Source organism: Gallinula chloropus (genome assembly GCF_964237585.1).
Source record: "Gallinula chloropus genome assembly, chromosome: 2".
Classification (NCBI taxonomy): Eukaryota; Metazoa; Chordata; class Aves; order Gruiformes; family Rallidae; genus Gallinula; species Gallinula chloropus.
Genome location: NC_140086.1, coordinates 140,484,481 through 140,506,566, shown reverse-complemented (window position 1 = coordinate 140,506,566; position 22,086 = coordinate 140,484,481). Strand labels below are relative to the sequence as shown.

Sequence of the window (22,086 nt, the reverse complement as noted above, 5' to 3'; positions counted from 1 at the left end):
AGACTTACAAAAAGGCCTCAAAGTCCATAAACTCAATAGTTCACACGTGTACATCATGTGTATCACTGAATGCAACCTTATACTCAACCTCAACCTTATACCTCATCTTTTTGGCACTGTAGCTTTCTCTTCAAAGCATGAACACCTGTCCCTGATCCCAAAACCAGTATACCCTAGATAAGCTGCACAACTTCCTCTTGGGTCTGTAGGTCCCATGATGGGGAAGGAATGACAGTGTGCCCGGTGCTGCGAAGCCCTTGGTGCTGGCTCCCACCAGCAGTGTTCAGACTGAGGCCGCCCTGGGTTTGGAGATGAGCTAGAGGAGCCTCAGCTTTGATCCATCAGCCTCCTCCAGGCTGGAAGAGCTCACTGGTACAATGTTTTCATCATTTGCTGCAGTACCTCAGGAAGCAATGACAGCTGACACAGGCGCAGCTTGGTCTGAGCTGGACTGTTTGTTTACTAAATATTAAAATTCCTCATGCTGAGATGCATTACGTTGCAAGAGGGTGAGAAATTATTTGCTAGACTCTGTGTTGCCAGGTAAATGGTCTACTACTGCCAGAAATCTGAAACCATTAGTGTTTTCTGTTAGCTTAATTTCTGAAGAACTTTATGAATTTGTGTGGGACCTCATTAATTTAATCATGCTAGTTTGTAGTAAGCTCTTCGTGATGAGTCACCCTTTTCAGTTTCTATGCCATCCAGTAAACAGGGCTTTCAGACAATATGTATAGAGCATGTATTTTTATTATTTCAGCACCAATTACATGGATACTGTTAATAGTTGCCAGTAACATGAGCACAAGTACTGTAGTGGTCTGGGAAATTTAATGTGAAATTCAATATTCAGTAGAGTCACCAAATGAGAGACAAATCAATTAATACCTTCATGACACAGGATTCCATATATGAAGCCCATCTTTTCAGGGCAGCTAAGAAATAAGTAAATCTGGCTAGCTCAGCCGGACAAATGCCTTCTCACAAGGGCATTAGAATAGGGGTCTGTTGATATCCAACTATGCAGAGGTCAAATAGTTTTATTTACCAGACCTAATCTATGTGCAGTGTAGGTTATTGGAGACACTGTGCTGAGCCTTATTAGAGTACATATATTAATATTCAGGCAATGGTCAAATTAAGATATAGGTAGAGTGGTAAAAATATTAAAGATTGGAAAGATTGAAAATAAGTGGCAAAGAATGTAAGTGATAAGATTTAAAGAGCTATACGCTGATAAGCAAAATGTCAAATAGTATATGTGTATGGCCAATAGCTTAAAGATAATAGGAAGGAATTCTTAACTGTGTTAGTGAGAAAAAACAGATAAGATGCAGCCCAGTTGTTAGATAAAGATACTAAAACTACACACCTGTAGCTGTATAGAAAATATAAATGTATTTCATAAGTTTTGGGATGGTTTTTTTTGTACTTGAACTCAGCATAAGTACTTAGTCATTCTCCATTTGTAGTGCTTCTGCTGAGACTGCTGGCAATGACCACTGCAGTCAGTAGTTAATATTTGCAAGATTATTTACATAGAACCTTACAGAAGCAAAAGAGCTAAGCGACAGAAGTAACTAAGTGCTGGATTTTATATGGTTTGCTGTGTAGGCATTTTGTTTGCATTTGGTTATTCAGTTTTTATCTGAGGAAAAGGAAGGCTGCAAAGGATGGCTGTTTGAAGAGATTAATGAGTAAACATCTGCCTTATGAAGTGCTACCAAGCTGGGGTAACCTTTAACATTACAGTAAGATGATAACATTAGAAATACACCGGTAAGAAACCTGTGTAGAATAAATAGCTACCCATTCTACAGATCTCCAAGAATGTGTAATCCCTCTAGTGGGAAGACTGAAGTCAAGCAACACGGAATGATAGTGCTATCACCTTTTCTGAGTCAATTCATTAAATTTTCCTAAGAAAAGACCTAAGTAAAATAATTTTGCTTAGAAAATGAAAATTATATGTGCCATTTACATTGCAAGGCTTTTGCTGGAGTCTTTTTAATAAAAAAGAATTCCAAATGGAGCTACAGTAACAGCATTACTGCCTTAAAAATCTCCTTACAAGTCGCATTCGTTGTGTGTACCACGCTTCCTCACAGTGAACATAGGCTAGCACAGACCCACAAGTCACACACTTTCTGCTTGCCTGTCTTCCCTCCCTCTGCTCCATTAGGTCTGGGTAGGTTTAACCCTGACATGAGCTTGCAGGTCAAGTGGGAATTCCACCACTGTGGACTGAAAGCCTTGAGCCACACCGTGCTGCCTATTACATTCTCACTTGGGTGTCAGGACTGGGAGCTTGGTGGTGGTGTGCTGAGGAGTCATGCTGTTCTGGCAAGTCTAGTGTGGAATTTGTCCTTTCCAGAACTGCAATAAAAGAAGCTAGGGAGAAGACAGGGAATTAAAGTGTAAAGTTAAAATTCCCGAAGTGTTAGAACATCTTACTTAAAGAACGAAAAAAATAAATCTCCTTACACTTTTAATTGCTTTAACTTGACAAGAAACATAAATTCAAACAATGGAAAGGCAAATACAGCACAGACCAGAAGTCTTTAATATAACGCCTCACTTGGTACCCAGAATGAATGGTGCTCCACTGCTCTGCTGCTTTTTCTTTCTCTTTGACACCACCTTTTCTTCTTTTTACTGCACATTACTTATACTCAGTTCTGCAGCCAGTTACTTTGTACAAGGATTTTCTGTACTAGCCAAGTTTTGTGTTGGAATCATCAAATAATGTACTTGCAAGGACAGGGGACAGGGGAAAGGCTTTTCTGTCACTTTATGGGTAAAGAGAGGACAGAGAATGACATTTTCTACAGATTTTGATTGTCTAGTTTGAGCTACCTCAATTTTCTGCAATCCCATATGACTTCCAGACTTACTTTTCACTCCCAGCTCCAACTTCTTTAATAGATAGTTCAGTGGTGACCAAATGCTTCTTACATACTTCTTCCCTTCTTTGTTTCCTCTGTGTTCAGCATTGTGAGAATTCTTCACCACTCAGTGGGTATCAGCAAGAGTATCACTGAAGGCCTATGACAAGATAACCTTAATTGTGGACGGTGCAGCTAGTGAGGTTTTGATACTGAGATTTTCGAGGCTAACAATCAGCTTTTATTCAATGCAGTACAATAACACAATTTACCACATCCCTTTCATTATAAATTCAGCAGTTTGTGCGTTCCCCTGGCATGAGTTCTGTATGGAACTAACGCTAAAATGCAGTTTTTCAGTAACAACATTAATTTCTAGGATCTTGAAGCTTGCAGTCAGATGGGTCCCAAGATTATCTTTAACTGAAGTGATAATTACAGTGTAATGTAATATATCTGGAGATAACAGTGATACATACCTGTGACTCGGAAAAGACATTTACAGTTCTGAATACTTTGTGTATCACTTTACAATTGATCTTTATTCCTTTGCCATTTACCTTATTTCAAAACTTTCAGTACTGAAAACTTGGATAATTTAAAAGGTACTGATGAGAACTAGAGCAAGTCATGCAAACTCCTTTAATCCTTTGGTGAATAGCATGGGATCAGGATCCAGATCTACTCTGTTTTCACCAGGCAGAAGACAAAAGTATGAAAATGAACTGCATATAAATGATTGAACAAGTTCAGCAATAAGGCTTCTCATTTCCTCTGCACAACACTTTTTGCAATCATATGTGTCAGCATATATGTTCTGATTTAAATGAGAATATATATTATGCTACTTCTCCTTCTGATAGGGTAAAACTCAGCTATACTGTCTGGAAGATAAGCCTAAACTTACAAAACTCCCAGGTGCAGATGGAAGTGCTGCGAAGCCTGAGTCTTCTGAGTAGAGGCATGGATATCCAGCCAGAAGAGGGTATTCCTGGTTCCACTCTCTATTTCCTGAATTATTTAATTTTAAAAAGTGACTATCTAATGAAAAAAATGGACAGATAATCCAGGAGGCCAAGCCTGAGATACATAATCTGTGGGCAAAAAAAGAGATTGTACTTGTTTGTTCTCTTGATTAAATTTTCAGTTGCACAGGGGCTTTGTTTTAATATGTGAGCTGAAGAATGTTGGTTTACAAAATTCACTTGAGCTGGGAATTTAAAGGATGGCTTGTTCTTAGGTAGCTTGAGACTTACTTTTGCCACTTTGTGGGTGAAATTCCTAAGCTTTAGGGGTTAGTTATGTGTAAATTCTGTTTAAAAAAAAGGCACTGTGCTGTTGTCCACACCATGCTTTGCAGTGAGCTCAGCTCTGCCAAGTGATGCAGTTGGAGGATTTAGGAATTATGCTCTGTATGAGAAGAATAGTGATAAGTGGGAAATAAGCTCATAGCTAGTTGGTCAGCTGTGGGGCAGTACTTCTGGTCAGAAAAGCAGCATTTAGAACATAGCAATGGTGTTTCAGGTGTCTAAACTCTGTGATTGTCAGTCATTAGGTGCCTGGCATCCATTTGGGCTTTCTTACCTTCCAGATTTCTTGAGAATCTCAGCAGATAGTGTTTATTCTCTCCATGTCTAGTGCCTGAACTGAGTTGACACCCTTGCAGTGCTACCAGAATTCATCTTCGTTTGCTGATCTGCAATTTCCATAATCAATGAGTCTCAGGAAATGTCTTGGGTTGGTTTCTGTGTGACTCACGGAGTAGAAGTGGCAGGGAAATAAGCAACTCCAGGAAAATAAAGATTATTTTTTATTTGATTGCTTGCTTATGTCCTCCACTACCACAAAAGATGCAATGGAATTTCTGGCATTTGGGGAAATCACAAGTTTCAGCATGCCTGGCGTGAAAGAGATGAGCCACACCCTGTGGAGAAAAATCACTTTCCTGATCATGGTATCTGCTCTTGGTGCCTGTTTTGGTTACTGTTTCTTTTACTGTGTGGGCTGCTTATTGAAAACCCTCAAATATTGCAACACACATCCCCAAAGAGCCAACGTAAGATGTATTTGCAGTTCCTGTCACAAAATTTTATCATGCTTGAATACACTCTTAAAGCAATACCAGTAAACACAGAATTTCTTCCTCTAGCTGTGGCTTTTGTACACATTTTTTTTTCTCACGGGTATAGTCCACGCTGTTTTCCTTGCTCCTCGTCTTAGCGTTCTTGTTCATTTTCTGTTGGATTGTGGGTTTTTTTTTCCCCTCATTCTCTATGACCTTTCCGAGTTGCTAAAGATTGAAGGAATCAGCCAATTGCTGTCCCCAAAAGTGCCCACCAGATGTCACACTAGTACTTCCAATACAGGCACATCAACCCGAGCTTGGTGGCTTTCTAACCTGTAGCCCATTTTACCATTTACTGATACAAGCTCAGCCAAAGGTAGATAGGGAACCGACCTTGAGAGGCCTCAGGTACCTGCTGCAGGAACAGCTCCTTGGGACTCCAGTAGGCGCTGTAATATTACCCAGCCAAACTCCCTTAAATACCTAACAGTGGTTTAGGAGTTTATGTATAGGTTTTTCTACTGGAAAAAACTTAGCATAGGTTCATGTATATACTTTTGGAAATCAACTCTGAAGTTTATGGCTAATATCTAAATGTTTGGGTATGATAGTTCTAAATAACTAGAATGATGAAGCAGTGTAATTTCTAAAATTAGCTGTAAGCCTGCCACTTTAAGGATTCCATTTTGCCATGCTTTATATGAACTAAATCAGAAGGAACATTTCTCCTCCTTCTGTTGGGGTTAAGATGTTTTTTCATCCACCTAGAAAGAGTGATCACTATCTACAAATGAAGTCATGTTTAGTCCAGTAATGTCAGCTGTGTACAATAATGCATCAAAACAGTGATATTCGGTACATCAAGTGTCAGGACATGGTTCCGTGGCTATTGGGATAGCTGCTGATGCTGTCCTTATTTCATGAATCAATGCTTTTTTTCTTGTCCAGTTCTTTTGTAGCTTTCATGCATTGTTAATATATACATTATAGGTGGTTCTTCCTTATTCTTTCAGTAAAAATAGAATTTTCAGGAAAATAAAGGGTTCTACATCGTCTCTCAGTAAAAACATCCACATTTGAAACTACGTTTATGAGAAAGTAAAAGGATAAAGAGACCAGGTCAGCTGCCCATTGCTGTACTCTCTGCTTCAAAAAGTTTAAGGCTTTCTAATTAAAAATCCCCACAGAACTTTATTGTTTTTGCTGTTCTGATAACTGTCTATTGTTGTTAACAACAAAACATATTCTTACATAACCTATCTGCTGCAGGAATCTTTACACATGCAAATAATCCCTTATTGTTTTGCATTTGGGTTGTGCATGCTTGACACACTACATCCAGGAATGAATTGGCCTTAAGCTGTCTAAAAGCACTCTGCAAGTTTACAGCAAAGCTTTCTGATTCTCTTTGAATTTTATACAAGCAAAAGTTAGAGCAATTGGTTCGTGAAAGTAAACTCTAAAATAAAAAGGATCTTTGAAGTTTGGATCTGTTTTCAGAGGTGGGAACTCAGTCTGGGCAGTGTCTGTTCGTGGATGGGCTCCAGTGGCTAGCTAAAGTCCTTGTGAAGCCAACAAAGCTGTGAGTAAGTGCAGTCATCTGCACATGCTTTTGGATCATAGTGTTTGTGTAACTCTCTAAGGATGTTTCCATCCTCTTCCCTTTTTGCTTCCATCCATGGGTTATGTGTCTTCATTAATTTCTGGTGGTTTTCCTCACCTTTTGTGTTAACTAATATCTAGTATGGCTTTCTGAGGATTTAGCTTAAACATAGTAATTCCAAATCTAACACCGCAAAGCACTGTCAGCCTTTCACATACACTCTTCACATACACACTTCACAAAACTGATCAAAACCAGTGTTCTCATCATGTTCTAGATTGGAGGCTACTGAACATATTAAAGACTGGGGAAAAAAACTCCAAACCTAAAAGCCACAGTCTAATAAAACTACAAATATATTCAGGGCAGAGCCAACTCTGTAGTAGTTCTGACATTTAAGGTGACTACATGATAGCTCACGACCATCATTATCTTGGATGGAAGGGGCTGCAGTTCTTCACTGGTAGTGGGCACAGTGAGTTATACCTGCACTGTCCTATTTTGCACAGGAACTTACGATGATGCAAGGATTGCATCAGGAAATAGTCTTGTGAAGCTCTCTGCTGAACCCCCCCCTTGTAGAGGAGGTCACAGATATCTATCTTCATGCTGGTATAAGTGGCCAGGCATTTTCTATCTGAGAAGTCAGTAAGTGTGCTTCCTCTGGAGGCTTGCTTTCCTTAAGAAGTGAGTGGAGGGAGAGAGGTTGGTGAAGAGTATGGATTAAATGCTTTATTTTGTTTCCCTCATGAACTGTGTTAATAAAACTAGTCAGAAAGCAATTCTCTGCAATTACTACCCTCTTCCTCTTTGGGATAACACATGGAGGCATTTTAAGGGGGATTGCTGTCCTGGCTGAAAGATCTGATTTTTAAAGTTGTCTTCACTATAGATATATATTAAGTATGAGTGCTTTGTACCCAACAGTGGTCAGATGCCTCTGATTCTGTCTACCTTTGAACACCTCTCTTTGCTTCCTTGTGAGGCTGCCACCTGCCCATCACCCTCCCTCCCTCACCCCTCCGCCCCCCTCCCCCCTGAGTCTTTATACTTATTTAATTTGTAAAATCTTTAGGTAGAGCTTCCATAATTCAGCTAATTGCAGGATGAATATTCAGCAGAAGTAATCTTACTTAAGCATTTATTTCACCCAAGATTGGGATTTAAGGCATGCTCACAGACTGCATTAGCAGCTCTTGCACTGTGATCCCCTCTTAGCTTGCTGCTTCAGCCATGGGTAACAGATTGAATTTAATTAGTTTATTTTATTATTATGTATTTTCTAAAAAATAAACATCACTACCTAGAAGGTTGTTGTTACTATATTTGCCACTAATAATTTTTACTGTTTTTCCTGGCACACCTCTGACAGAAACAGTGTTTCAACTGATGAAGCTTCTCTCCAGATAGCTAAGGGGAAAATCCACGGCTCTTTATTTACACACACTGTGTGCTTGTGCTAGAGTGACCTACTTAAGGAACTCTTCACTTTTTTTTTTTTTTCCTTTTCTCGTAACTGTGTGGGGAAAGAAACAGATGATGAAACAGCATGATCATTTTTTCATTTGTCTGTTTTTAGGAACTCTCAGAAGAATGAGCAAAAGGTATACAAGTGGAAGTGTTCAAACACTAATCCCCACTTTTTAAAGAATAAACAAGCATTTTATGATTCAGTGTAACTTTCTACATTATAAAGGCAATTAACATTTCATCTAATGCTGGTGTCCCTATGCTAAACTCAGTGATTTAGGCTTGACTAAAGCACCAACACCCACATTGATCTAATGTTTGCAAGACACAGCAAAAAACAATTATTCTTGTTTTTGTCTTCAAAGCATAACCAGAAGATTTTTAACCTAAAATGCTTTAACTCCAAGCATTTTTATTGTATCTTTTATTGTATCTTTTGTGTGCTGAGATAATTATATTTGAATTGTATTTGAAACTGATGCTTTGTCTCTTTAATTGTTCTAATACTTCTCCTAACCTAAGTGTTTACAGCCTATTAGTCTTCATGAGAAGTTGTGATGGAGCCACCTATTTCCTTGTGTGTTCTTTGAAAAGAAGTGCAACAGCATCAAATGTCAAAAACCCAAACCTGCGAAGAATTGGACATGTTTCTTTACTCTCAGGCTCTGGGTAGAGTGACTTAAATAGAGTTTCGCCTTTAAACCAAGTCAAAGCTGCCTAAGTATGCTTGTGGTTTTATCTGAAGCTTATGTGATGCTCCTGGTATACTTCCCTCACACCTACAGCTCTGCTAAGGAATCCCAGAGTTGCATGTGTTTGTGTAGCTTGTGTTTTTTCTGCTGTTTTATAGAAGCAGCAAGCTGCTTTTTCCCCATTTCTCCAGTTACTGGATTATGAAATTTTATCAATAGGAAAGTGACCTGGGTATGTTTTATTGCATTCACCTCATATTTTTTTTTCTGAAATGAACGAAGTCATTTCCCATAGTCTGTATACATAAGGAGTATTTTCACAATCTTACATTATTTTTCATATAATGAACTCTCCTCCAGAGTCTTCATTGTCCCTTTCACAGTATGAAACAGTGTGCAACCACTGTTCTCTGCAGCAGTAGGGTAACTTCCCTTCCTTCCCTCTACATCCAAAAATCACAAAACCACATTAAATCTTTCTCCTGTCCTCTCTTTCCTACTCCCCTAACTTATTCAAGCACAGTTCATAAGCCTTTCTAGTGGGCCCTCTCTGAGTGGTTTTCAGCTGGTGCTTTTCAGCCTACCTCTCCTTGGGCTGGAAGTGTGGTGTGCAGTCTTTGTTCCTCTACAATGACCTTCTGCAGAGCAGGATTCTGTGGTGCCATGGCTGAAAATACATCATTCATTGCATCATTTCTATGTACATCTGTCCTCATTGATCATAAAGATTTCCAGGGTAATAAAACTTGCACATTTCCTCAGCAATGATTTTATGGCTGTTCAGACTTGTTAAGTGTAACAGTGGGCCTGCAACTAATTTCTAAGAAACTCCCTAGAAACCTGGCTATGTAGTAGTTGTTCTACATGTGAATTTACCAGAATAGGCTACAAAAATTGTAATCTTGCAGGTTATATACTAACTGAGTTCAACGTGTTATCTACAAATTCTTATTAGGATTTGTTTTATTGTGTAATGATGTTCAAGTTTGAGATTATCTACAGTGACTTAATATTTTGAATAAAATTTATTTAGGGTTTGTTTTTTAATTTTTTATTTTAAAGACATTAAAAAAGTTGCAGTTGGAACTACTTTGAATCTTTCATTGTTTTCATAAAGAGTCTTGAGTGCGTGGTTGTATTTCTCCATATGCAGTAGGACCAGTATGATTTATATTTCTCCATAAATATATATATATAAAATCACACTTTTTCTTCTTACACCTGAGCTTTATTTCTGGCGTAATATATATATTCCATATATAACCACCATTCTGAACACTTCAGATGAGCTGTGGAAATAATTAATTATGTTGGCTGAATACTACAGTTAAAAAAGTTAAAAAAAGTTTAGGCTATGTTTATGTATTTTTTAATGTGTATGTGTGTATATATATATGTATTGAAGTGAGGGTAATCAAACTCATTTGCTGAAAGTTGTGGTGAGTTTTCTGATGTTTAAATCAAGTTCAGCAGTTCTTTCAGAATATCTGTAATTCGGGGATTTTCAGCCCATTTTAATGTATTACCCGCCAGAAATAACAAATGGTAACTAGGATAAAACTGAATGTTGTCAGGAAGCTGAAACTTTACAGCAATCTGTGTTACTGCTGGAATATTTGTAGGGGTCTGTGAACTGAAAAATATGACAACTCCTGATAATTCAGAAAGGAATTAATTCAGGCAGTGTCTACAGCCTGTGTGTTCTGCAGGAAGAGAGAATAGCTAATCACAAGTTTGCCTTCTGGCTCTCTAATCTGTAAAGCTCCTAGTAATTAGAGAACTATCCTCAGCTTCAGGAAACCTGTGTCCTATTCCTCTCCTTGCCTCTGACTTCCTACATGATGTTGTATGAGTCACTGACACAGGGATCATTAGAGAAACTTAGGATATGTATGTGATGACAGATGAATGTGAATCTAAGTTTCAGCTTCTTTGTACAAGGCAGGGAAGACCTGGCTTTGCCAGGAAACTTGTGTGTTTGAAGAAGATGTGCTAGAAGGTATTCAGTGGTTTAAGGTATTCAGTGATGCTTGGGTATTCAGTATTGTCCAAAAAAATCAGCATGTAGCTGCACAAGCCCCTTCATCCCTCTCAGACTTCTGTCACTGGACAGGAGGCATCCCTTAGGCCCTGGAAAGATTGAGTGTCTTAACTTGTTTATTTATCTCAACAATGCCAGACAGTTTTTAGTAAAACAAGATGAGTTTCTGCAGTGTGACTTGAAGTTTGACCTTTAAACCAATCCAATTAAAGATGGGATTTGGTTTCCAGTCTTTACTTATGGGATTGGAAAACAGAAGCTACAAGCAAAACAAACAGACCATAATCCTGTATGTATTTCATATAATTCCCTGCAATTACTTCTGATTGCCTGGGCTGGTTCTGAGGGATGGGGACACTGTCTGTCCTGTCCCAGGGCACCCAAAGCTCTGGTTCATTGCTAGCCAAGTGAGAAGAGAGAAGCTTCCCCAGCCACTCCTTCCCAGGGACTACCCCTCCAGCAAGCTCCTCAGATCCTGATCACCTTGTCCAGCTCTCACTTGTCTTCTTTGTTGAGTATTGTAGGGTTTTGTTTCAGATTTCCATGTCACTTTAATGTTTTGCCCTTTCTTTAGTGAGATCCTGTGATTTTGCTTTGGTTCTTGAACCACAAAATGAAGAGGATGGTTTCTTGCACTGAAACAGCAGTTCATTAAGTGATCTCTGTCCTGTGTCTGGCCAATTGGACACTGGCATCACTCCTTGATTCTTTTGCCCAGGGCAAACAGGTTTTTTCCAGCTGTATGCACTACTAAGCCAAGTCCTGTGCCTGGTACACACCTGGGTGAACTACTGTTGCTGCTCAACAGTGTGTGGTGTGGCGTGTGGCAGCTACCTTTGGAAAGGTTGTTGAGAGTAAGAGAATAGGCTGGTTTGTACTAATTTGGAGTGGGGAAAGGCGGCTGTGGTGGGATCCTAAAACTTTGGTTGGAGTCCAAGGCTGCCAAGATCAAACTCTGCTTATTTACCAGGTACTGATATACTTGGTATCATGCAACCAAAAATGTGTGACATTTTCTGTCATGGACCCAACAGGAAAGAAGAAAAACAGAATTGCCTTTTAATTTATTTCCTTCTTTGTTTCTCTCTTTCATGTTTTAATGATTTGTTTACTTTTGTTCCATATTCTTTTCTCCAGGATGATTCTTTGAAAAAACCACCTTCCCTCTATGCCAGCACTTAGTCATAGATAATCTACCCCAAACATGCCTGCTTTGGGACATTCTGTTTTAGTCTAGCAGTGTTCAACCACTTGTGTCCTGCAATGATAAGTGTATTACAATAACTTACTTTTTTTTTTTCCTTTTTCAGTTATCTATTTTCTGAAATCTCTCAAGAGGTTTATAGACTCTACAGTTTCTCATCTTCCATGAAACCGTGGGAAAACAAAAGGGTAATAAAGCAGGAAAGGCCTCTGCATTGATGTTTAATAGCTTGAGACTACTGATTGCAGTTGAGCTTTTCCTAGATTAAATCTGAGCAAGTGCAAAGAGAAACAAACACAGTGAAGGGGCAGTATTGGTATGAGTCTCACAAATGGATGTGGAAGCAAAAAGAGAGACAGGAATAAAGGATGTGTGTGAAGCCATATAAACAAAAAAATGTTTAGGCCACTCATGATTTGCAGTGTTTGGAGACATCAGCTAAGTTTCATGCAATTTTGTGAAGTCTGTGCATGTCCTCTCAAGGTTCAGCAGTTTAAGTTTTTTGTAACACTGAGGTTCCTTAAAAGAAAGTAATATGCCGGGGTCAGACCTTATTAGCTTGTCAGAGCTAATATTTGTGTCATTTCTGGATTCCTGGATTCAAGAACATTAAGGCAATGTGCAACAATAAGACATGCAGTTCTTCTTATCACAGTGATATATATATATAAATATATAAAATAATCTTGAAGAATGTCAGCTTCCTCCAGGGAGCAAATAATTCCTCTTAATGTCATGCATTAGAGAGAAAACTGGAGATCCACAACAGAAGCATGTATAATGCAGAGGACAAAAAAGGAGTCTTTATAGAAGAAACTTCCGTAGTATGCGGAAGAGAAGCCATATTTAACCTATTATGGGAACACAGAATTTTTATTAAATATGTTAATTACAGTATGGGAAAGCAGCTGAACATAGATTACAGAGTTCTTGTGAGAGTTCATACTGTTTACCAGTCATTATTTGGACTAGTGAATCGGAAAGGCTCGCCAGTGTTTGAGGTAAGACACGCTCCACTAAAATCTTGTGTCTGGTAAGAGGTAAGACGAGCAAAGCTGCAAAAACCTGACATGCTGGAAAAAAAAGGGGCTTTCTGGAAAGGGTCATGAAAGTTCATGTCTTGGAGTAAGAGGTGACTGTTAGGTAAGGCCGAGAAGGCTGACAGAAGGCCACGCTCCAGAGAAAAAGTAAGTCGCAGATCTCAGAACGTGTGGTGCAGTGTGGTGGAACTGAAGGGAATTGCTCAGACCTGTGTGGTTCAAGTTCCAGCAGTATCTGTGTCATCAGCTGCATCTCCTGAGGCCAGAGGATATCTGACATCCCATTACTGTCTCAAGATCTAAGTAAATCTAATTAAATAAAAATCTTTCTTTTCACTAAAAAATGCATTTTTTCAAGGCTGAAATAGATATTCCCTGGGTATAACAAAATGGCAAAACAAAGTTAAGTCAGCCATATGATGCAGGATGTAGAGGGTTAAATTCACACTATGCTGGACCACTCCCTATCAGAATAAGTCTTTCTCATGCAATGAAATCCAACCTTAATTATCATCATGACAATGTCCATGGGACCATTTATTTGAAAAGTTTTAATTTAGATTTTTTAACTGTTAACTTTTGTTTAGGAGTTGAGAGACAATGCTTTATTCCTGCAGGTGTTCTTAGAATGGCATTATGCACATAAAAGCTCTTCTTGGCTTCTGGGAAATATAGGGAAAACACCTTTTCCAAAAGTAATTTCTTGATCCTTCTGATGTCCTTTCTGACCAGGGTTTGCCAGTATGTTAAAAAAAAAAAAGAAATAGTATGGAGAGAGCTTCACCATGAGAAACTTATACAAGCTACCACCAGTTTTCATAGCATATTTCAAAATATTGCCATTGAGCACTTCCAGTTTAACTGTCATGTAAGATTACTGAAAAATTTTTTGGGGGGTTTTGCTACAGTATTCAAGAAATAAATATGTGAATTTGTGAAGTAAATACTCCCCAGCTGCCCAAGAATAACAGGATATGAAATCCCTCACTTAGACTGGAAAAACAAGTGCTGCTGGAGATCTGACTTATTATTATCTACTGAAGTCAACAAAGAGCCTGCTGCTGATTTCAGATGAGAGGGCTTTGGATCAGCTCCTGAGAGCTGCCGCACGCACCCCGTGCAAACAAGCAGCATTGTCTCCTCAGTTTGTACACAGCGGATATTGGCTCTTTATTCTTGGTGTAAACAGCAAATTGCAAATCGTACCTAGCTGCTTGGCATTTTCAGTAAGCCCTCATTTGTGTTTTAGTGTAACAAAGCAACGTGATACCAGTCCTTGAAGAAGGTCTTTTGTCCTGCAAGAGCTTAAGTCCTGTGCACGTTTGAGGCTATGGATTAGTGTTGAGTGAATATACAGGTGGTATTTGGTCAGGCTGCAGGTATTTTGCACCAGTTCTCAGTGAGGGTAAAGAAAACCTGGTCTGGCCTGTTCCTCTCTAACAAAAGGCACTCAGGGACACACGGGAGCCTGTTCACTGAGAAGAAAGGAGGCAGAGCATTTCCAATGTTGGTGTTTCATAAAGCATAGCTATTAAATGGGTGTTAGTTGCCGTGGCTGTTGCAGTTTAAGTTACAACCCATAGATTCAGCTGTGAGAGAGTGAAAAAGGCCATTTTTATTAGATCTGGCAGGCAGAAACCCTGAAAATTAATCCTTTAATAAGTAATAAAGAAAACCCAGTCTGTGTCTGTGTTTTGAAACTGCTAGTTGCAGTAACATAAATCTGGAGTAGCTGTCACTGAGACCAGAATTTGCCCCCAAAAGGGCAAATTGAGAGGATATTCACCCAGCTTGGTGCTACTTACTTTCTGATCTGTCTGTCCCTTCCTCTTCTATCTGTAGACAGACAAACACACATACTGCCTGTCTTGTTCTCCTTCTCTCTTCCTGCTGTTTCTGTCTCCTCTTCTTTAGGGAGCTGTAAAGAGGAGTTACAGGAACCCTCACCGGCAGTCTTGCCCCCAGGCCTTTTGAGCCCATACACAATCCCTTGTGGAGTAAATGATGCTATAAGATTAACATGGAAAATCTTTGATGGAAGCTTAAAATAGAGTGACAGGTCAAGGAAAGCTTTTGTTGAGACCTAAATAAACATATTAGTTTATGACATCCAAGTATGATGTATGCACCAGTGATGGTTAGTTAGAGTACTCGGTGCCAGAATTATTTCAAAGAAATCTGTCTTCACCAGTTGCTGATAGACCAGATTCCTTTTGGCAATTAAGAACAGGTTCTTTCTGGGTCAGAGGATGATCTGAAGGAGTGTTTGTCTGGAACTAAACAAGACTCTCTTCTTGAGAGATACTTTGAGAAGTATCATTCAGATAGTTATTTAAAAAAAAAAAATCTGTTTGATAGTGTTTGTTAGAAAGCACAGTTATCTATACTAGTTAGCATGCTCTTACTTCCATAGTTGTGAGTATATATCCTCTGTATAAACAGGGAGGAGAAGAGAGACATGAAAGATAGAAAGCAGTTCTCTTCTATGAAAGCAAACACTTTTGCCATTTCTTTATTGCCCATTGTGAAGGGGGCTGTCAGATCCTCTGTTTCCAATTTAACAGGTCACCATCCCAGATGGATCCTGCATTTGCACAATGTCCTCAGCTCACTTTGATGACTAAGCAAAGATCTGCTTATGTGAGATCCAAAGAACAAAGAAAGATGCGGGAAGTGAGCCCAGGCACCTGGCTGAAGACAGGATCTCATTTTATTCCTTGACCCAAGGCCTTCCAACACTGTTGTGTAACTGAGCATACCAGCAGCTGCATCATATCAAAGGAAGTTTCAGAAATTATAACAGAGCACAACACTGTAAAATTGTTTTCTTTATTTTGGTTAAAATATGTGTATGTTCATAGAATATCTGTAGTATTGCATCCAAAGATTTTTTTTTTTTTTTTATAAATCAACAATATTATCTTCATGAAATATAACCATGACATATAATACAACCCCCAATATAATAGAACATTCCTTCAGTTTCTTTCCTTACAACTCACTGCTTACACAAAAAAATCACTGACCATAACTGGCTTGTACTTGTAGAGAAGTCCCATCTCACATCTTTCTGGCATTTTGCTCTCTCTGTCCCCTTACCACCTGAGTTTCTGGTAGAGCATTACAAGCAAGGATTCAGTAATCCTTGGCTCATACACTTTGAACTTCAGAGTTGCTGTACACAAACCAAACATATCTTACCTATCTCTGAGGTATGAACATAGGTCTCTTTCTTGGATCAGATGTTAATGGGGTATAAACTAATGCTGGAAGAGAGCTCTTCCTCAGCCAGCATCCATCCTGCACCTGTTCTGTAGGTGCTGGTGGCTTCTGGGGAGTGAGGCAGGGTGTGTGTTCATGCACATGGACCTGTGTGGGTGTGTGTAGGTGCTTGTAGACCTGAGTCCCAGTGGGCAGGATGGGGAAGAGGAGTAGATGCCATCTAGCACCAAAGGTTACTCTGGTTCTGCCCAGGTGTGGAGGAGGTGTGGAATGACAGAGGAGGGCCATGGAGCACCTCTTCTCTCACACCTTTCTTAGGAGCGGAGGGTGAACAGTCAAGGGGGTAATATACTGAGCAAAAGACAGGGCCTGCACCTATGTGAAAGCATGCCTGGGGTATGGGAACTCAATGGATTCATTTGATTTGTATTTTAAGCTTGTCATTGGGGTGGCTTTATTTTACTTGGGGCCCGGCCTTTTTCTCTCACTCCCTAGATAAAGGAGCTCAGGACTTCATTTTGATATGCCTTCATAATATTGTTTTTCCTTCTTTTTGATAATACAGGTTAGTCTAATTATACAGCAGACTTGTTGATGATGTAATTTGACTGTTCTGCATATTGGGGATTCCTCTCCCAGCCCTGTCGAATTCGCGTCAGAGGTTTGTCTAGACAAGGAAATATCAGCACAAATTTGACAACCAGTACAATGCACGGAACGATGAGGGACAGCATATAGGCACTTGGAAGATACCATCTGTACGACGATGGGCTCAGGAACCACTTCCCACCATAAACCAGAGTGTGTGCAGTGCACAAAATCAGTGTCAGGTATCCCAGTTTGGACTAGGGGAGAGAGAAAAAAAAAAGAAAGAAAGAACTGGAAGTTAAAACAGTAAATTAAATCAGAACAAATGCAATTTGTGGGAAACAGAAACTTCGTGGAATGAGCCAACTTTGGGACTAATTGGGAATTGCTGAAATGAAACTGGTTTATATATATTATAAGGGCTCCTTTTTTTTTTTTTTTAATAAAGATTAATTCAAATGGATCTAGGTGAAACACACTTTGGAGTTTTTCTCCATCAACAACCCTGATAATTCTTGCTAGCTCAAACATACTGCCTAGCAGTTGTCATATTTGTGAAAATGCAGACAAAATGCTGAAATTCAGCAGAGAGATCCAAGGGGTTTTTATGCAGTAGTGCTAATCCATCCAGAACTACCACACTGTGCAAGTTTTTGGCCTTGATAAAACATTCATTGATAGTAATTTCCCTTCCCTTGCCTCCCCTCCCCTGCCAGCCCAGCTCCTGCAGAGGCACGGCAGCTTGCACCAAGCTTCCTCCAAAGAGGGGGCTGAGATCACTGTGTTATAGGCAGCCTGTTTATAGGCACAGCAGTTTTTAGAGTCTGCAGAAACTGCAGATTCTCTTTAGATGCTTGGCATTGAGAGGATCTGCGTTATAAAGTCATTTTGCAGACCCATTTTAACTGAATTATCTTGTGAAGCAACAAAATTAGCCTAATAAACAGCTAAAATATTTTGTGGCTTAGTATAATTGTGGAGTTTGATAATTCCACAATGTCAGCTTTCTGTTTGTTATTTAGGATCTCACGTCTTCCCAATTTTCTCTTGTTAATGCAGTAATCCCGGTTGTACCATAAGCAGCCAGCAACGCAGTTGCTGTTACTTTACAGGTGAGCTCCACAGCCATGTAGATTTATTTTTTTTCATTGTGTGAGGGTGGAAAGCCCTGAATCTCTAGTAAACCTGTCTGTGGACATAGTTTGCAAGGAAAGAAGGTTTTTTAGAATGTCTTTTTCTTACCTGTACAAATCGAAATTCTCGCCAGTTGACATTGTTGCTGACTGAAGGTAAGGAAGTTATTCCCAGGAGAACAAATAAAAAAAATCCCAAAATCCCCAAAGCCAAATAAGAGTCACTAAGCCAGGCATTAGTGTTGTTGAGTGGTTCTGTTTTATTGCTCAATGCCTGAAGGAAAGAAGACCAGGTTTATCTTAGTGATAGCAGTTTTAGGATCAATATGCAGAAAAAAATAGCCTGTAAGGTAACTAGGAGATAAATGTTATACATTAAGTCTCTGGAAATCATCAGAGATTTACTATGAACAGCCACTCAAAAAGCAGAAGAGGCATTATATTACTTAGAGGTTCCATGTACCTTTAAATGTGGTGGATGTTTTACACTGCTGTAGACCTACCATTAAGGACTGATATGTGATCCTTTATTGTTAAATGAGGTTAGAAAATAGAAATTTCTGCCATTTAAAAAGTTGAAATATGTGCCATTCTTAAAGGTATGTGGAGAAATAGGGAAATGTTTCTTTAAATAATTCTTAAGTTTACATTTTTTCCTGCTTATTTTATTAATATTTAAACTATCTAGTGTGAGGCCAGACTCCTCAACTCAACATAATAACAACAAACTTTGTATATACTAATGGTTAAAAAGGAACACAGAAACTAGTGAAATAACCCTTTTGTAAAAAACATTAGACTGTCCACATGAGTTTATGAAGCTCAAGATAGAAGGTAGTGTTTGTAACAGGGTAGAAGAAAGGAAGACATAGAACAGGGAACAAAACTTACCTGGGAGACAATTTGACTGCTGATTTTCCAGTTTACAAAGGAGCGAATTGGAATAACAAGAGTGAACAGCACATGCAGAGAAGCAAATGCTAATGCTACTAGTCCAAGTTGTTTCCTACACAGCATCCATTTGTCCAGCCAGTCTGGGAAACGGCGGTATTTGGTGCCTCTGTATAACTGAATAATTGCAGCAAGTACACCAGGAAGATAAACCAGAGCAAGCAGAATGAGTGCCAGTATTGGACAGATCCGATTTGGAATGGAAATTGCAATAAAAAATGAAAAGTCTTTTTTTTCATAAACATAAGGGTAAATTATATCACGAATCAAACAGTAGAAGAAGAAGAATGCAACTAGGCCAAAGGACAAAAGGATTGGAAACTTCCACATTGGAAAAAGCTGCAGAGGGTAATTTTCAATTTCCTGAGCAGCCAAGAGGGATCCCTGATCTAACGGGGTGAGACCCAGTGCACGAACAATATCCATCACCATTTGTTTAGCTTCCATGTCATCTCCACAGACAAACACCTGCAGCCAAAACCAAACAGAAGTTTTAGTTAGTTTTGTGACATCCCCTACTGCTGTCCTCCCTGCATATGGATGATGAGCACAAGCTTCCTAGGCTACTTGTTGATTTCCCTGCTGGTCTTAATTTATCTAGGTAAAATGTAGCCTGTAGGTACTAGGCCAATAGGTCCAAGAACTAACTAGGAATCCTTTCTTTGGAGAAGGAGACTGTTTCAAGTGGCAAAACTTCATATCTGAAAAGAACAATGTGCAGCACACTGAGAATATCTTTGCCTAGAAGACTTCACATACACTTCTGAAGACCTGCAAGCAGTTTGTAAGAATCTATAGGAGTAAATAGGAGCAAAATTTTCAATTGCTGCTACAATGTTCCATGAAGACTCCATGGAACTGGGGACAGAGATCTTTAAAACATGATTGCCCTATCACAAAAGTAAATCTTATGTATTTCCAAGTCCAGTAAAATAGTGAAGAAACCAAATTTTCTATGAGTGTGCAAGACAGTACTTTTGGAACTGGGAGAAAGGGGGCAATTTGTGCTCTTGTTGATATGATGAAGGCTTGTGGAGTCAAGGCGTGGAAGTTCTTGGGTCTTTAGCTTACCCTAAACCACTTATCTGTCAGCAGAAAGCAAAACTAGCAATGAGCAATGGTTAGAGTAGCTGGCTGGAATCCTGTGTTGTACAGGTGTGCTATCTCTCAAAGCAGCAGAACACAGGATAATAGTAAACGCTATGTATTCAAGTAAGCTGCCATGTTGCTTCCTATGATCAGCTCTGCGCTTGCTGGCTTGTGGTTCAGGAGTTGGTTAAAATGTTTTGCACACACTTCTGTGTGCCTTTATTAACTTGTTTCCAGCTCACTTCTGTTCCCTGTAGTCATTGTTACCTCATCATACCCCTTGCCCCTATTTTTTTCCTCTCTTTTTATTTATTTTCCTCTCATTTTATTCTTGCTTTGATATATTCCTCCTATCTCCTTTCTGCTTAATGTTACATTCTTGGTGAACAACTGATGAAGTCCTCATTTGCTGTCTCTCTCCTTCTAGCCCTGCTTTTATTCTCTTGCTTCTCTAGCGTGTCCAAACACCGTACTGAGTTCGGAGGCAAGCTATCAATATTATCTCTCATGCAATATTACAAACCAAGAGGAAATTTTAGCTCGCATTTCAATTGAAATGGACAATTTTAGTGAAAATTATCTCTCAGCCCTGTCTGATTTTATGTCCCATGTGTTCTTTGTCTAGCTGCTAAGAAACTGTACAATATATAACTCCACCCCATGCTCAGTCTTACCTGCCGGCTGGCATCCAGTGTGCCCGACTGCAAGGCCCAGGCTGACACGGTGTTAAAGGCTTTCACAACCTTAGCACCGGGCACCAGCTGAGCGAGGTACTCTGCGTTGGATTCAGGATACTGGTTTAATTTTACATTGTTGCTTATGTCCACCAAGACTTTTCCACGGAGAATTTCTGCTAGTGGTGTCAGAAAGTTGTAGTGTTGCCTCTGAATTGCTATAACGATGATGGCAGCTTTCTGTGCTGCCTCTGCGTGGCTCAGCACCTCTGCATCCTTAGGAATCAGGCTGGTTGCCTGGGCGCTCCGGCTTCCATACACGACAGGGTATCCAGACTGAATCATTTTATGACCCAGAGCTCTTCCAAAATCTCCAGTTCCAAATATACACACTGTCTCTCTTTTGTTAGAAGCGGTAGGAGACAAAGCCATTATGTTGGAAGAATTTTTATTCATCTGTTAAAAAAAAAAGTAATGGGAACAAAGTAAGCAAAACATCAATCTCTTGAAAATTAAAGTTTAGCATCCAGTCTAACTACACAAAATAAATATCTGCAAGTTTTCTTGCCTCTTAATATGCTTTCTGCACACTCTTCTGTACAGACAGAAGTTTTCTGTACAGTTTTTAAAAATCAGTTCTGGACATACTCTCCATCTCTTACGGCACGCTCTTTTCCATCCATTTTTATGGATGTTAACATTCAGCTGAACTGTTGCAGATTTCCTTTCTCAAAGGGAAAGCAGGAGGAAAGGATACAAGAACACAGAGAACAAGTGTTGCTCACATTTCAGAGTATTTCTGCTTACTTATCCACTTCAAAACATTGAAGAGGTGTATGTTTCTAATCTGATTAGAACCTGGAAGGTCTTTTGTAAAATACTTGAGGAAGAGATTTATAAAAGGTAGCAAGCACATCTTTCTGCTTTTCCCAGTATTTCCTTAATGCAACTAGTCAGTGCCAGTTTGTTTTATTATTGTTCTTCAATTTCCTGAAGAATGTCCTGTGAAGAATTTGGACAGTGGAACTTGAATATTTCATGTTGAACATTTATTTCTGATATTTATATATTTCTCATAATAAAATTCTCTTTGATGTTTTTATCTATCCTCCTTTATCACTGTACCTGGAAACTTCAAAGTCTTTAATGTATTATCCATGCCATAGCAGTACCTGCGCTCTGTACTCGTGGAGTGAGACCCATGATACAAATACAGAATCAAAAGGGTCTGCTCCAAAGGTCTTGCAGTAGGTCCACAGGCTGTTGTCCTCATGCTACAAAAGCTGAACTCAGACCAGAATACCTCAAAGAAAGACCTCCAGCAGGAGATCTTGAGAAACCGCTCTCAGACTGACCAGTAATTTAGTACTTAGAATAGGCATTTAATTTGCAGGAGTTCTGATTCAAGTCTTTCACTGCATCACAGGTA

General features: G+C 39.3%; 1 protein-coding gene across 1 annotated transcript; it reads right to left on the bottom strand.

Annotated features, from left to right (window-relative positions):
* Positions 1–16,797: 16,797 nt before the first annotated feature.
* STEAP4 (STEAP4 metalloreductase) lies at positions 16,798–21,113 on the bottom strand (the record flags this gene model as incomplete). Its single annotated transcript, XM_084280008.1, has 4 exons — positions 16,798–17,067; positions 18,053–18,217; positions 18,835–19,362; positions 20,658–21,113. 4 exons carry the CDS (start codon positions 21,111–21,113, stop codon positions 16,798–16,800), a joined length of 1,419 nt encoding a protein of 472 aa, XP_084136134.1.
* Positions 21,114–22,086: the final 973 nt, after the last annotated feature.